General features: G+C 39.7%; 1 protein-coding gene across 1 annotated transcript in view; it reads right to left on the bottom strand.

Moving 5' to 3' along the window:
• The window catches only part of LACTB (lactamase beta), a 61113-nt gene extending 42843 nt beyond the window's left edge, over positions 1 to 18270 (bottom strand). Inside the window, exon 1 of the mRNA XM_075857674.1 lies at positions 17965 to 18270. Within this exon, the coding sequence (XP_075713789.1) occupies positions 17965 to 18150 (186 nt within the window). The 5' untranslated portion in view covers positions 18151 to 18270. The remainder of the gene's footprint in view (positions 1 to 17964) is intronic.
• Positions 18271 to 18499: the final 229 nt, after the last annotated feature.

Consider the following 18499-nt stretch of genomic DNA (forward strand, 5'->3'; position numbering starts at 1 on the left):
AGCAGGACAATAATACAAGTTATTATTTAGGTTCTGTAATTCAGAAAGTGACATAACTTTGTATGCAGTTTATATGTAAGATGTAAAATAGTGCTCAAAGGTAAACATCTGCTAAAACATCAGCGTCTGTGTTCCGTTGAGGGGTTCCGTCTGAGGTTTCCGTTGGGTTAACTGCCTAGTGGAAAGCAAACGGAAACCTCAGCTTCCGTTTCCCTCACCATTGATATCAATGGTGAGGGAAACCTAGCTAATGGATTTTGTCTGTCACCGTTGTGACAGGGTTCTGTCGACTGCGCTATTGGTTCCGTCAAGAACAATGGAACCCTGTCACAACGGTGACAGACGGAAACCATTAGCTAGGTTTCCGTCACCATTGATATCAATGGTGAGGGAAACGGAAGCTGATGTTTCCGTTTTGCCTTTCCGTTGAGGGGTTAACCTGAATAAAACCTCAGACAGAACCCCTCAACGGAAGGGCAATGGTGATGTGAACAGGCCCTAATAGTGACAGAAGGAGGGGGGGGGGGGGCAACAAAAAAAATAATACAAAAACATTAGTGTGCACACAGCATGATAAAAAGAACACTTCAATACAGGTTTTCTCACAACATGGTGCATACGAAGGCCCTATATATAAAGCAGGGGTCTCAAACTCGGCCGGGTAAATGGGCCGCACATAGACAAAATGTGAAGTTGACGGGCCACAGTAGTTTCAAATTTGAAACAATACAAAATTATTGTTAATCAATTCATTATTTGAACTATTATAATAATACTACATAACTATAATAATACTACATTACTATAATACTACTACATTACTAGAACAATACTACATTACTATAATAATACCACATTACTATAACAATACTACATTACTATAATACCACAATACTATAATAATACTACATTACATTACTATAATAATACCACATTACTATAACAATACTACATTACTATAACACCACAATACTATAATAATACTACATTACTATAATAATACCACATTACTATAACAATACTACATTACTATAATACTACATTACTATAATAAATACTACATTACTATAATAATACCACATTACTATAATAATACTGCATTACTATAACACCACAATACTATAATAATACTACATTACTATAATACTACATTACTATAATAATACCACATTACTATAACAATTCTACATTACTATAACAATACTACATTACTATAATACTACATTACTATAATAAATACTACATTACTATAATAATACCACATTACTATAATAATACTGCATTACTATAACACCACAATACTATAATAATACTACATTACTATAATACTACATTACTATAATAATATCACATTACTATAACAATACTGCATTACTATAATACTACTACATTACTATAATAATACCACATTACTATAACAATACTGCATTACTATAACACCACAATACTATAATAATACTACATTACTATAATACTACATTACTATAATAATATCACATTACTATAACAATACTGCATTACTATAATACTACTACATTACTATAATAATACCACATTACTATAACAATTCTACATTACTATAATAATACCACTTTACTATAACAATTCTACATTACTATAACAATACTACATTACTATAATAACACTACATTACTATAACAATACTGCATTACTATAACAATACTACATTACTATAACAATACTACATTACTATAATACATTACTATAATAATACTGCATTACTATAACACCACAATACTATAATAATACTACATTACTATAATACTGCATTACTATAACACCACAATACTATAATAATACTACATTACTATAATACTACATTACTATAATAATACCACATTACTATAACAATACTGCATTACTATAACAATACTACATTACTATAATAATACCACATTACTATAATAATACTGCATTACTATAATAATACTACATTACTATAATAATACTGCATTACTATAACAATACCACATTACTATAACAATACCACATTACTATAACAATACTACATTACATTACTATAACAATACTACATTACTATAATAATACCACATTACTATAACAATACTACATTACTATAATACTACATTACTATAACAATACTGCATTACTATAATACTACATTACTATAATAATACTACATTACTATAACAGTACTACATTACTATAACAATACATTACTATAACACCACAATACTATAATAATACTACATTACTATAACAATACATTACTATAATACTACATTACTATAATAATACATTACTATAACAATACATTACTATAATACTACATTACTATAACAATACATTACTATAACAATACATTACTATAATACTACATTACTATAATAATACATTACTATAATACTACATTACTATAATACTACATTACTATAACAATACATTACTATAACAATACATTACTATAATACTACATTACTATAATAATACTACATTACTATAATACTACATTACTATAACAACACATTACTATAATACTACATTACTATAATAACACAGCATTACTATAACAATACTACATTACTATAACAATACTGCATTACTATAACACCACAATACTATAATAATACTACATTACTATAATACTACATTACTATAATAATATCACATTACTATAACAATACTGCATTACTATAACAATACTACATTACTATAATAATAACACATTACTATAACAATACTACATTACTATAACAATACTACATTACTATAATACTACTTTACTATAATTCTACATTACTATAATACTACATTACTATAATAATACTACATTACTATAATATATTACTATAATAATAACACATTACTATAACAATACTACATTACTATAACAATACTACATTACTATAATACTACATTACTATAATACTACATTACTATAATACTACATTACTATAATAATTCTACATTACTATAATACTACATTACTATAATACTAAATTACTATAAAAATACTACATTACTATAACAGTACTACATTACTATAACAATACATTACTATAACACCACAATACTATAATAATACTACATTACTATAACAATACATTACTATAATACTACATTACTATAATAATACATTACTATAATAATACATTACTATAACACCACAATACTATAACAATACATTACTATAATAATACATTACTATAACAATACATTACTATAATACTACATTACTATAATAATACATTACTATAACAATACATTAGTATAATACTACATTACTATAATAATACATTACTATAATAATACATTACTATAACAATACATTACTATAATACTACATTACTATAATACTACATTACTATAATAACACGGCATTACTATAACAATACTACATTACTATAACAATACTGCATTACTATAATAAATACTACATTACTATAATAACACGGCATTACTATAACAATACTACATTACTATAACAATACTGCATTACTATAATAAATACTACATTACTATAATAACACGGCATTACTATAACAATACTACATTACTATAACACCACAATACTATAATAAATACTACATTACTATAAAAATAGCACATTACTATAATAATACTACATTACTACAGTTAGGTCCAGAATTATTTGGACAGTGACACAATCTTCATGATTTGGGCTCTGCATGCCACCACATTGGATTTGAAATAAAACAACTGAGATGCAATTGAAGTGTAGACTTTCAGGTTTAATTCAAGGGGTTGAACAAAAATATCCCGTTAAACGTTTAGGAATTGCAACCATTTTTCTACACAGCCTCCTCATTTCAGGGGCTCAAAAGTAATTGGACAAATTAATATTACCGTAAATAAAAGATTTTTTTAATACTTTGTAGAGAATCCTTTGCAGGCAATGACGGCTTGAAGTCTGGAACCCATGGACATCGCCAAACGCTGGGTTTCCTCCTTTGTGATGCCTTGCCCGGCCTTTACTGCAGCTGTCTTCTGTTGTTCCTTGTTTGTGGATCTTCCTGCCTTAAGTTTTGTCTTAAGCAAGTGAAATGCAGCTCGATCGGGTTGAGATCTGGTGATTTACTTGGCCATTGCAGAATATTCCACTTCTTTGCCTTAAAAAACTCCTGGGTTGCTTTCGCAGTATGTGCTGGGTCAGTGTCCATCTGTACTGTGAAGCGACGTCCAATCAACCATGCTGCATTTGGTTGAATCTGAGCAGAAAGTATATCCCTGAACACTTTAGAATTCATCGGCTGCTTCTGTCTTCAATCACATCATCAATAAACACTAGTGACCCAGTGCATTTGGCAGCCATGCATGCCCATGTCATCACACTGCCTCCACCATGTTCTACGGAGGATGTGGTGTGCTTTGGATCATGAGCCGTTCCAAGCCCTCTCCATACTTTCTTCCTCCCATCATTCTGGTGCAGGTTGATCTTAGTTTCATCTGTCCATAGAATGCGGTTCCAGAACTGGGCTGGCTTCTTTACATGTTGTTTGGCAAAGTCTAATCTGGCCTTTCTATCTTTGAGGCTGATTAATGGTTTGCACCTTGTGGTGAACCCTCTGTATTGCTCTCATGCAGTCTTCTCTTTATGGTAGACTTAGATACTGATGCACCTACTTCCAGGAGAGTGTTCTTCACTTGGGTAGATGTTGTGAAGGGGTTTTTTATCCACCACTGTTGTCTTCCGTGGACGTCCAGGTCTTTTGGAGTTCACGAGATCACCAGTGCGCTCTTTTTTTTCAAGAATGTACGAAATTGTGGATTTGGCCACTCCTAACATTTGTGCTCTCTCTCTGATGGATTTCTTAATTTTTTTTCAGCCTAACGATGGTCTGTTTCACTTGCATTGAGAGCTCCTTTCACCTCATGTTGTGGGTTCACAGCAACAGCTTCCAAATGCAAATGCCACACCTGGAATCAACTCCAGACCTTTTACCTGCTTAATTGATGATGGATTAACGAGGGAATAGCCCATGCAGCCCATTAAATAGCTTTTGAAATAATTGTCCAATTACATTTGGTCCCTTGAAAAAGAGGCAGCTACATATTATAGAGCTGTAATTCCTAAACCCTTCCTCAAATTAGGATGTGAATACCCTCAAAATAAAGCTCAGAGTCTGCACTCTAAGCCCATATTGATTATGTAACTGTATATTCAATATGTTTTGGTAAACAGCTAAAATGCCAAAACTTGTGTCACTGTCCAAATAATTCTGGACCTAACTGTATAACAATACTACTTTACTATAATACTACAATACTTTAACAATACTACATTACTATAATAATACTACATTACTAGAACAATACAATACTACATTACTATAATATTACAACATTACTATAATACTACTATATTACTATAACAATACTATAAAAATACTACATTACTATAATAATAATAATAATACTACATTACTATAATAATTCTACATTACTATAATAATACTAGATTACTATACTACATTACTATAATATTACTACATTACTACAACAATACTACATTACTATAATACTACATTACTATAACAATACTATATTACCATAATAATTCTACATTATTATAATACTACATTACTATAACAATACTACATTACTATAACAATACTACAATACTATAATAATACTACATTACCATAATAATTCTACATTATTATAATACTACATTACTATAACAATACTACATTACTATAACAATACTACATTACTATAACAATACTACAATACTATAATAATACTACATTACTACAATACTACATTACTATAACAATACTACATTACTATAATAATACTACATTACTATAACAATACTGCATTACTATAACAATACTACATTACTATAATAATACTACATTACTATAATAATACTACATTACTATAACAATACTACATTACCATAATAATACTACATTCCTATAATACTACATTATTATAATACTACATTACTATAACAATACTACAATACTATAATAATACTACAATACTACATTACTATAACAATACTACATTACTATAATAATACTACATTACTATAACAATACTACATTACCATAACAATACTACATTACCATAATAATACTACATTCCTATAACAATACTACATTACTATAATAATTCTACATTACTATAACAATACTACATTACTATAATAATACTAAATTACTATAATAATACTACATTACTATAACAATACTACATTACTATAATACATTACTATAATAATTCTACATTACTATAATATTGCATTACTATAATAATACTACATTACTAGAACACTACATTACTATAATAATTAGGGATGCACGGTGCATCGAAACTTCGATACTGTTTCGATACTGTGCATCCCTAAACGGTTCGATACCGCTATTTCCTGTATTTCGATACTGAGCTGCGCAGCCGCACAGCTCAGTATAGTAATACATGAATGTATGGGAGCGCGGCTGCGGCTGTGTAATTCAGCCACAGCCCCGCTCCTGAGTCATGATAAGTTTGCGGGGTCAGGATGATGCGATGCGGCCAGCGCTGCACTAATGAGCGGCGGCACTGGAGACAGAACATGGCGGGCGCGCTGCAAAACACCCCCATGTTCTGTCCTCAGTGCCTGAACTGCCGCTCATTAGTGCAGCGCCGACCGCACCTCCTCATGCTGACCGCGCGCGCACTTCCTGTCAGGAGCGGGGCAATGGCTGTATTACAGAGCCGCAGCCCCGCTCTATAACCGCAGAGATCAGAGAAACCTCTCATCTCCGCCGTTATTCCCCTGAATGCTGCGATCACAGCTGACTGCAGCATTCAGGAGAAAATGAGCAGGGGGGATGCCCCTGGATCGCGTCACAGGGAATTCCTGTGACGCGATCGAGGGCCATGCCATATATGGGCAGACAGCCCAGGGTCTATTGACGGACCCCAGGGCTGTCTTACCATATTTCTTGTTGTTAGGACATACCCAAGTATGTCCTAACAACTGCCTGTGTGCTATCCATACACAGGCTAATGTACTGGCACATATCCGATATATGTCAGTACATTAAAGTTTAAAAATAAAGTAATAACAAAGTGTTGTTCAATTTAAAAAAAAAATCCACATATGCCTTTTTTACAATAAACATTAAAATAAGTCTCAATACATAAAATACACACATTCAGTAATGGCACGCACAACAATTTTTTTGCATCATTTATGATGTGTACGCTGTAAAAGAATGAAATAAACACGGCTTTCATTCACTTATTAATGTGAGGTGCGATGAATTTACACTTCATGTTCCTCACATTAATAGTAATTAACCCCATCATGTACCTCGCACATTAACCCATTATGACTGAGAAACATGATGGGATTACTATTAATGTGAGGCGCGTTCAAAATTCATCACACGTCGCGCCTCACATCAGAAAACGGAAGAATTTTTTTTTTTTACAGTTGGCAAAAGTATCGAAATTGGTATCGAAATCGCAATACTAAACGAAGTATCGGTATCGAAGTCCAAATTCTGGTATCATGACATCCCTAATAATAATACTACATTACTATAACAATGCTACATTACTATAATATTACTACATTACAATACTACATTACTATAATATTACCGTATTTTTCAGACTATAAGACGCACCTGACCATAAGACGCGCCCAGGTTTTAAACAACAGAAAATAGGAAAAAAATTATTTGTTAAAAAATAATTTATTCTGTTTCACCACATTCTGAGGGCCAAAACTTATTTCATATTTTCTTCATCGATTGAGCGGTGTGAGGGCTTATTTTTTTGCGGGATGAGCTGTAGTTTTATTGGCACCATTTTTTGGAACATACGATTTTTTTGATCACTTTTTATTTCATATTTTAAATGCTAAGGTGACCCAATACTATTTTGAGGTTTTACATTTTTAAACTCACCGTGCGAGTTAAATAATGGTATATTGTAATCGATCGTACTTTTACGGACGCAGCGATACCAAATTATTTTATTTTTTACATTGTGCTTGGGGAAAAATAGGAAAAGGTGTTGTTTTTTTTAACTTTTAAGATTCATTTTTTTTACACTCCTGAAAATGTATTTTATTTTATTTTTTTCACATTTTATTAATTCCTCTAGGGGACTAGGGATGTCACGATACCAGAATTTGGACTTCGATACCGATACTTCGTGTAGTATTGCGATTTCAATACCAAAACGATACTTTGCCAACAGTAATAAAAAAATTAAAAAAAAGTTCTTCCATTTTCTGGTGTGATGAATTTTGAATGTGCCTCACAATAGTAATTAACCCCATCACGTTTCTCAGTCATGGGCTAAGGGATAAGGTACATGATGGGGTTAATTACTATTAAATTCATCACACCTCGTGCTCCACAATAAGTGAATGAAAGTAGTTTTTATTTTTTTTACAGTGTACACATCATAAACGATGCAAAAAAATTATTGTGAAGGTTATTACGGTTATTACGGCCGCGCCAATACCGAATATGTATATATTTTATGTATTAAGACTTATTTTAATGTTTATTGTAAAAAAAATGTGTATGTATTTGTTTTTATTTAATACTAGCCTGTGAACTAATAGTACACAAGCAGTTGTTAGGACATACCTCAGTATGCCCTAACAACAGGAAATATGGTAAGACAGCCCTGGGGTCCTTCAATGGACCCTGGGCTGTCTGCCCATATATGATATGTCCCTCAATCGTGTCACGGGGATTCCTGTCATGCGATCCAAGGGGCATCCCCCCTTCTCATTTTCCCCTGAATGCTGCGGTGGTGGTCAGCTTTGATCGCAACATTAAGGGGAATAGCGGCGGAGATGAGAGGTTTCTCTCATCTCCGCCGTTATAGAGCGGGGCTGCGGTTGTGTAATACAGCCATTGCCCCGCTCCTGACAACAAGTGCCCGCGGTCAGCACGAGGTGATACGGCCGGCGCTGCACTAATGAGAGGCGGCGCAGGAACTAATGGGGATGTTTTGCAGTGAACTGCCATGTTCTGTCTTCCATGCCGCCGCTCATTAGTGCAGCGCTGGCCGCATCACATTATGCTGACCGCGCGCACATGTCAGGACTACGGAGCGGGGCAATGACTGTATCACGCAGCCGCAGGCCCGCCGAACAGCTAAGTATCGAAATACATGAAGTAACGGTATCGAACAGTTTGGGGATGCACAGTATCGAAGTTTCGATGCATTGTGCATCCCTATAGAGGACTTGAACCAGCGGCCACTTAGTTGCATGTGGAGTTACTGAAACAGCGTAACTCGCTGAGCTACGCTGTTTCCCTAACTCCGATAGTAGTGAATGGCAGTTATGGAAGCAGCGTAGCATGCGAGCTATGCTGTTTCCGTAACTACTGTTCAGTTCTATGGGAGTTACGGAAACAGCGTAGCTCAGCGAGTTACACTTTTTCAGTAACTCCACATGCAATCAAGTGGCCGGGAGAGCACAGAAAGCTAGAATGGGGTTTAGGGGGCACCATTCTAGACAGAGGTGGGACCTTCATCTATCTGACATTTATGACATATCCTGTGGATATGTCATAAATGTCCTTCATGGAAAAACCTCTATAAATGCCACGGTCGTTATTGAGCGCGGCATTTAACTAGTTAAAGGAGTTTGCCATAAACCACATGCAGCCCCTATCCCCTAGATCAGGGGTCTCAAGCACGCGGCGCGCGGGCCGCATGCGGCCAATGGGGCTGTCATCTGCGGCCCGCGGGACACAGAGCCGCTAGACTCTGGAATTCCCTGACATCGCTGTCCACATATGAACAGCGATGTCTGGGGCTTCCCCAGAGTCGGAGTCCCGTGCAGAGCGCTAGTATCGGCTCTGCTCCGGGACTCTGTGGAATTCCCTGACATCGCTGTCCATATATGGACAGTGTGTCTTCCCCAGAGCGGAGTCCCGAGCAGAGCGCTAGTACAGGCTCTGCTCCGGGACTCTGTGGAATTCCCTGACATCGCTGTCCATATATGGACAGTGTGTCAGGGTCTTCCCCAGAGTGGAGTCCCGAGCAGAGCACTAGTACAGGCTCTGCTCCGGGACTCTGTGGAATTCCCTGACATCGCTGTCCATATATGGACAGTGTGTCAGGGTCTTCCCCAGAGCGGAGTCCCAGGCAGAGCGCTAGTACAGGCTCTGCTCCAGGACTCTGTTGAATTCCCTGACATAGCTATCCATATATGGACAGTGTGTCAGGGTCTTCCCCAGAGTGGAGTCCCGAGCAGAGCGCTAGTATCGGCTCTGCTCCGGGACTCTGTGGAATTCCCTGACATCGCTGTCCATATATGGACAGTGTGTCAGGGTCTTCCCCAGAGAGGAGTCCCGAGCAGAGCGCTAGTACAGGCTCTGCTCCGGGACTCTGTGTAATTCCCCAGATTAGGAGTCCCAGTGATGTCAGGACCACAGCTGGAGTCCCAGGAAAAGCCTACTAGTGCTCTGCCCGGGACTCCAGCTCTGGGGTTGCCCCTGACATCTCTGTCCATATATGGACAGTGATGTCAGGAGCAGAGCTGGAATCCCAGGCAGAGTGCTAGAAGCGGCTCTCCTCCGGGACTCCAGCTCTGGGCAAGCCCCTGACATCACTGTGGCAGCATCTGCGGAGGGCACTGTGGCAGCATCTACGGAGGGCACTGCGGCAGCATCTACGGAGGGCACTGCGGCAGCATCTACGGAGGGCACTGCGGCAGCATCTACGGAGGGCACTGCGGCAGCATCTACGGAGGGCACCGCGGCAGCATCCAGAGAAGACTCCGCGGCAGCATCCACAGAGGGCACTGCGGCAGCATCCACAGAGGGCACTGCGGCAGGATCCACAGAGGGCACTGCGACAGCATCCACAGAGGGCAATGCAACAGCATCCACAGAGGCAGCATCTACAGAGGGCACAGTGGCACTATCTAAAAAGGGACTGCCCAATCTTGACATGTGTGTCTGCCAAACGCTGCCAACTGAGCCGCCGGATTGCATTTAGCGACACTTAAACTGGAAAACTAGATTGTTGAAATAAGCACGTGGGGAAATATCTCAAATTTTAAACCTAGCGGTATTATTATAGTAATGTAGTATTAATTTTATAGTAATGTAGTATTATTTTTATTATAGTAATATAGTGTTATAGTAGTTCAAATAAGTAATTTATTAACAATAATTTTGTGTTGTATCAAATTTGAAAGTAATGCGGCCCGTCAACTTCCCATTTATTCTATATGCGGCCCACTTACCCGGCCGAGTTTAAGACCCCTGCCCTAGATAATGCCAGTGTCCTCTGTAGATAATGCCAGTGCCCTCTGTAGATACCGCCACAGTGCCTTCTGTAGAAAATGCCACAATGGCCACTGTATAGTGCCACACCCCCATAGATAATGCCAGTGTCCTCTGTAGATAATGCCACAATGCCCTCTGTAGATAATGCCAGTGCACTCTGTAGATAATGCCAGTGCCCTCTGTAGATAATGCCACACACACGCCTTTGTAGATAGTGCCACACACCCGCCCCTTATACATATGCCCCACACACACACCCCCTATAGATAGCTCCATTTAGTCTCCCTCTAGGAATGGAATCCCCAGTCAGAGCGCTGCTGGAGGAGCCTGACCTGGATTCCCCGGCCAGAGCGTTGCCGACGCACTGGCCGTGGGTTCCTCTCCTGGAGGAGCCCCTGAAGTCACTGTCCATATATGGACAGTGACTTCAGGGGCTCCTCCAGCAGAGGAATCCCTGGCCAGAGCGTCAGAAACGCTCTAGCTGAGGATTCCACTCCAAGAGGGAGCCCCAATGGAGCTATCTACAGGGGGGTTGCACTATCTACAGGGGACTGTGTGGCCATTGCTCACCTACCAATGATCCAGCAGCGTGAGAAAGGGACTGCGCTGCTTCATGACGTCATGAAGGAGCACCAGCGCGCTCCTCCTTCGGCCGACTCTCTCCTCTCCCGAGGGAGCTTCGGTGACGCGGGCCACAGATGACAGCCTCATGTGGCCCGCGTATTTGAGACCGCTGCTATAAAGCCTGCTGATGGTGCCTACGGGGAGCACTAGAGGATTGACCATTGCTCCTCTATTACCAGAATTGCTCTCACTTGTTAGGATGCCCGTACACATAGTGGTTTGTGCTGTGCAGCTGGGAGACGCGTGGCATAACTGCACTCGGTTTACTACGAATTGCCACAGCTTAGGATGTGCATTTTGGATGTGGTTTACCTGTATTTGCTGCTTGGCTGAAAACTGTGTCAACTCGCATTAAACCGCATGCAGTTATAGATGTGCGGCGCACAACCATTACGTGTACGCTCACCCTAAAGGGAATGATCCCTATAACGACATTAAAACAGAAAACTGCTCATGACGCAATTCCCTAATACAATCGTTTTAGAGGGCCTAAATCACAGCTTCACTATAAGGCTACGTTCACACGTAGCGTAATTGCGGCAGATTTTCTGTCTGGATTTGCAGATGTAAAATCTGCAGTTTATGACAGTAGAAACAAATTGAATAAGACTTTAAAAATCTCATACACATTTGTTGTGGACTTTCCCTATTAGGTTCAACGGGGAAGTGAAATTCTGCAACAAATATGTAGCGATTTTTGCTGCGATTCGCCGCAAAAATCACAAGTAAAAAAATAAATAAAACCCTCCATTTTCACCTTCTATGGCGCTCTAATAGCAAAGCGTCACCTCTCCCCTATATGGTTTCAGTGCTGCCAGCCTTCTTGAATGACGTTTCATCCTATGTGACTGCTGCAGTCAATCACAGGCTGCAACAATCACATGGGAGAAAACATCATCCCAGGAGGCTTAGCAGCACAGACACCTGCCCTGAGAGAAGTGACACTCCCCTGTACAACGCCCACTTGGTCTAAAGTAAAAATACGCCCACTTGGGCATTAAGCAACTCATTAGCATAAACCTAAAATAGTTAATAAAGTGGTGAAAACAGATCGTTTTATTAAATAAAAAGCGCTGCTGTCACCTACATTATAGCGCCCATTTCCTTATATAGGAGATAGGGCACTTATAATGTGGTGACAGAGCCTCTTTAACTACAAATTATTATTTTTTTACACAAAATTTTCCCCTGTAATTGGAGCTACCTTAGCAACCCCAGTTTAGAGTCAAAGCCATGTGCACGGATTATGTATGGCAGTGTACCGAGGCTGCACAGACATCATTCACATCTTCGTTGATTGCCGTATGTACAGACATATTCTCCCCTAGAAGCAATGTCCGATGGAGCACGGCATTATTTTCCTCTATTGGATTAGTACAAGACTAAATTGGAAGCGAATGGAGAGATCCATACAATTTGGAGGTTAAATGGGCCGTGTACATAGGCCCTAACTGTGACATTAGTCGCAATCTGACTTATACTGAAGCTAGGTAGACCTGGCAGCTTGGTCACATGACAGCTCTTCCAGCGATCACATGATTTCTTTTTCTTCTACTGCCCATGTCAGCAACCTGTTGTTCGCCGATAGGTGTCGTGTATATCAGACTAGTGTCATTGATGCCCCTATGTTCAGGTTAAATTTTCCATTTCTGATACACCCTTCTTTAACACCTTAACGACGAGGGACGGATATATCCGTCCTCTGATCGCGCGGGTACTGCCACTGTACCCACGCTATCAGCGGCAGGAGCACGGCTGTTATACACAGCCTGGCTCCTGCCCCAACTGCCGGAATCGAAATGCGCTCAGTTCCGGCAGTTTAACCCATTAGATGCCGCTGTCAATAGCGATAGTGACATCTAATGTGAAACAAAAGGGCAGTTAACAACGGATCAACTGTCGCTGTTTTGTATCAGTGTGTCTCCAAATTTGAATCCATTTCCCGGCCGTCTGACTGTTTTTAACCGCCACTTGCCATCCGTTTTTCACGTTAAAAAAATGGATTCATTTTGTCAGGTTTTTTTTGTCCCAGCCACCTGAAAACACCACAGTGCCCATGTAGATAGTGACGCAATACCACTGTAGATAGTGCTACATTGCCCACTGTACATAGTGCCAGTGCCCATATAGATAGTGCCAGTTCCCACTGTAGATAGTGCCCACATAGTGCCACATACAGTGCCCATGTAGATAGTGCCACAGTGTCCCCTGTAGGTAGTGCCCATGTAGACACTGACATACCCCCTGTATATAGCACCCCCCCCCCCCTGTAGATTACACCATTCCCCTTGTAGATAGCAACATCCCCATATACGTGACAACTACACGGGGAATTGTTGGAACTTATATAGCCATATGGCAGTCGTGAAGGGGTTAACAATGGGGAACTCTGGGGGAGAACGATTACTAATGGGGGCACTCTGGGGGACAAATATTACTATAGGGATACCCTGGCAAGGTTACTTTTGGGGGCACTATGGGGATAAATATTACCGTTGACGGCATTCTGCTTGGCAGTTATTTTGGGGGCTATTGTGTTGGCACAATTACTATTGGAGGCACTGCTTCACACAATTATTTTTTAAAGCACTGCTTTGACACTATCTACTTGCCAAAATTATTTTTCAGGACACTTAGTGGACATTATCACTGATTGGCACCATCAGCTTGGCACAACTATTTTTGGGGGACGCTATGTCTGTGGCAATATTACTCTCACAGACATTATTTGCTGGGCACAATTATTTTTGAGGGCACTATGTGTGGTACTAATTACTATAAGGGCATCTGTGTCGCACTAGTATTTTCAGTGGGACTACCTATATGGCACTAATACTTCTGCAGTAGAGTATATGGTGGCACTGGGTAGCACAACAGGTACAGTATTGGTAGTAGCAGCAGGACATCACTTTTAAAGAGGCTCTGTCACCAGATTTTCAAACTCCTATCTCGTATTGCAGCAGATCGGCGCTGCAATGTAGATAACAGTAACGTTTTTGTTTTTTTCAAAAACGAGCATTTTTGGCCAAGTTCTGACCATTTTTATATTTATGCAAATGAGCCTTTCTTAAGTACAACTGGGCATGTTTAAAGTTATGTCCAAGTGGGCGTGTATTGTGTGTGTAACATCTGGGCGTTTTTACTTGTTTTACTAGCTGGGCGTTGTGAATAGAAGTGTATGATGCTGACGAATCAGCATCATCCACTTCTCTTCGTTACCACCCAGCTTCTGGCAGTGCACAGACACACAGCGTGTTCTCCAGAGATCACGCTGTGACGTCACTTCCTGCATCGTGTCGGACGAAGTGGAGGACACATCGGCACCAGGCGACAGAGGCTACATCGACTTACCTGCAAACGCCGATGCTGCTGCAGAATCAACCGTAGCCTCTGTCGCCTGGTGCCGATGTGTCCTCGCTCGTCCGACACGATGCAGGACCTGGGGCAGGAAGCGACGTCACAGCGTGATCTCTCGTGAACACGCTGTGTGTCTGTGCACTGCCAGAAGCTGGGCGTTGTGAAGAGAAGTGGATGATGCCAATTCGTCAGCATCATACACTTCCATTCACAATGCCCAGCTAGTAAAAGAAGTAAAAATGCCCAGATGTTACACACACAATACACGCCCAGTTGTACTTTAACGTTAAACACGCCCAGTTGTACTTTAGAAAGCCTCATTTGCATAAATATAAAAATGGTCATAGCTTGGCCAAAAATGCTCGTTTTAAAAAAAAACAAAAAACGTTACTCTTATCTACATTGCAGCGCCGATCACATGCAATAGGAGATAGGGGTTGCAAAATCTGGTGACAGAGCCTCTTTAAAGTGGGCAGCAGGATTGGGAGTCTGTGTAGAGAAGGTTGGGATGTACCAGAAAAGCAGAGAGAAAGATGTCTGGTGGCAAACTCTGCAGTCATGCCTGGGAGAAGTAATAAAGCGGTTTGGGCAGGTTGAAGAAGAAACAGAAAAGAAAACAACTCGAATCAGAGAAAATATCACCTGTGAGTCACTAAATGTCATTGTTTATTCTGCTTGTGATTGCATTTGATCAGTACTGAATTCTCCTGTAGGTTCTGTAGCGCTGATAAAGTAAAATCTATCCAGGGACACAACGCTCCTGATAACTTTCACACCATTCCCCCTATGGTCCTGTCACAACTTGGTAAGTGGATCTTAAAGAGCCTTGTCACCACATTATAAGTGCCCTATATTGTACATAATGTGATCGGCGCTGGAATGTAGATAACAACAGTGTTTTCTTATTTTGAAAAACATTTTTGACCAAGTTATGAGCAATTTTAGATTTATGCTAATGACTTTCTTAATGCCCAACTGGGCGTGTTTGACTTTTGACCAAGTGGCGTTGTGATGAGAAGTGTATGACTCTGACCAATCAGTGACCAATCAGTGTCATACACTTCTCTCCATTCATGCCCATTTGTACTCAGCACAGTGAGATCTCACGAGATTACGCTGTGCTGTCACATACACCCACATTAACTTTACTGAAGTGTCTTGATAGTGAATAATGGACAAGGAGGCAGCACTTCCAAAATGTAGAAAAACCTTTATTCACCCATGCAACGTTTCAATCCCTCAGGATCTTTCTCAAGCATCAATATTATGCTTGAGAAAGATCCTGAGGGATTGAAACGTTGCATGGGTGAATAAAGGTTTTTCTACATTTTGGAAGTGCTGCCTCCTTGTCTATTTTTCTGCCTGATATTGAGGACCTTGGACCAGGTTCTGAAAAGGCGTGCACCCTCCTGTGGTAACTCTCTACTTTTTGATAGTGAATAGACATCGCCTCCAGCCAGGACGCGATGTCTATTCACACTCCCGACACTTCGGTAAAGTTTGTGTGGGACTTAATCGCTGCACAGTGTGATCTTGCTGTGCTGTCATTCATAGCGTGATCTCGCGAGATCACGCTGTGCAGCTATTAAGTCCCACACAAACGTTACCAAAGTGTCGGGAGTGTGAATAGACATCGCGTCCTGGCTGGAAGTGATGTCTATTCACACTCAAGACAGTTCAGTAACGTTAATGTAGATGTATGTGACAGCACAGTGTGATCTCGCGAGATCACACTGTGCTGAGTACAAATGGGCATGAATGGAGAGAAGTGTATGACGCTTAGTCACAGATTGGTCAGCGCCATACACTTCTCTGTACAACGCCCACTTGGTCAAAAGTCAAACACGTCCAGTTGGGCATTAAGAAACTAATTAGTATACATCTAAAATTGCTCATAACTTGCTCAAAAATGATCGTTTTTCAAAATAAAAACCACTTATCTACATTACAGCGCCGATCACATTATGTAGGAGACAGGGCACTTATAATCTGGTGACAGAGCCTCTTTAAGACGCTCCCATGCTACCTGCCCATGTTCTATACTGTGTAGTGAGGTGATAATCAAGAAGGCAGAAACAAGTAAAAAAAAAAAAAGAAAAACCTGACTTTAATTCTGTCCTGTTTCCTCCACGACCTGTGGCAGCACAATTATTTGTTCCAGAGCGCCATTAAAAGGTGGTACCCTGAAATGTGGCGGTTTAATGATGCCAACATGTATCCCTATTTATTCAGAGGTTGGATGTTCATAAATGTGATGCACAGATGTGACTAACCTCTCACGACAATTTTGCAGAAGTGCAAATTGTGTCAAATGTTTGTGTATTACACATTTTAGCCTCCAGTGTCTTATATGGCAGAAAGACAGTTTAGCAATAGGAAATAATGGAGAACTGCCAGTCACAGATAACAGTGGCAATCTGCAAATTTGCTCATCTGTAGATGCGACACATTCATGAATGGAGCCTTGCGTCACATGTACGACAGGTCAGAGCTGACGCATAGCTGGAGTACGTTTTTTTTTAGCCCTGCATAGTATTTGAGACAATTATCATGAGCCCGGAGACATTTACAGAAAGTTGAGTTTGCACAGTGCCAGAAATTCTCCATGTTATCCATGCATCAGCCTGTCTCACCGTGCACAGCGCTGCGGAATATGCACGAGAAGCTGCTCAGGGAGTTATGGCGGTCATTACATATATCCGTTCATATCGTTTACCTTTACTCTCCTAAGCAGCTCCCTGCTCCTGTCTATGGCCGTTCTGTAGACCTCACGGATTTTCCTTTTTTTCTGTCCGTCTTCCTCTCCGGGCCCTTCAGCAACTCGAACCGCTGCTACTGCGAGGCCAAGACCGAGCAAGACCCGGGGGAGACCGCGGGCAGGTCGGGTTATTCGGGAAAACATATTTCCTGATACCCCAACACTCCTAGTCCTAAATGTTACACACAAAAACCTGGATGTCCAAAGCAGGAGAACCCGAGGAGGGCTGGGCCTTGCATTCCCCTCTGCAGAGACGTGGTACGGACCAATGCTATAATAAAATATCACCTAAGGAATTAAGATTAAACCAAAATTGCATTCCGGGGGGTGTACTATGGTTATTGTTTTTTTTTGTTGTTTTTTAAAAAAGTATCAAAATATCACTGGTCTTTGCCCAGATTCTTTACAATATTTATTTCTGTAAATTATCTATGACTAATGTAAAATTCAGAATGATACAGTTTATAGCATTAATGATTACATGCTTTATATT

This window comes from Rhinoderma darwinii, chromosome 3 (genome assembly GCF_050947455.1).
Source record: "Rhinoderma darwinii isolate aRhiDar2 chromosome 3, aRhiDar2.hap1, whole genome shotgun sequence".
Classification (NCBI taxonomy): domain Eukaryota; kingdom Metazoa; phylum Chordata; class Amphibia; order Anura; family Rhinodermatidae; genus Rhinoderma; species Rhinoderma darwinii.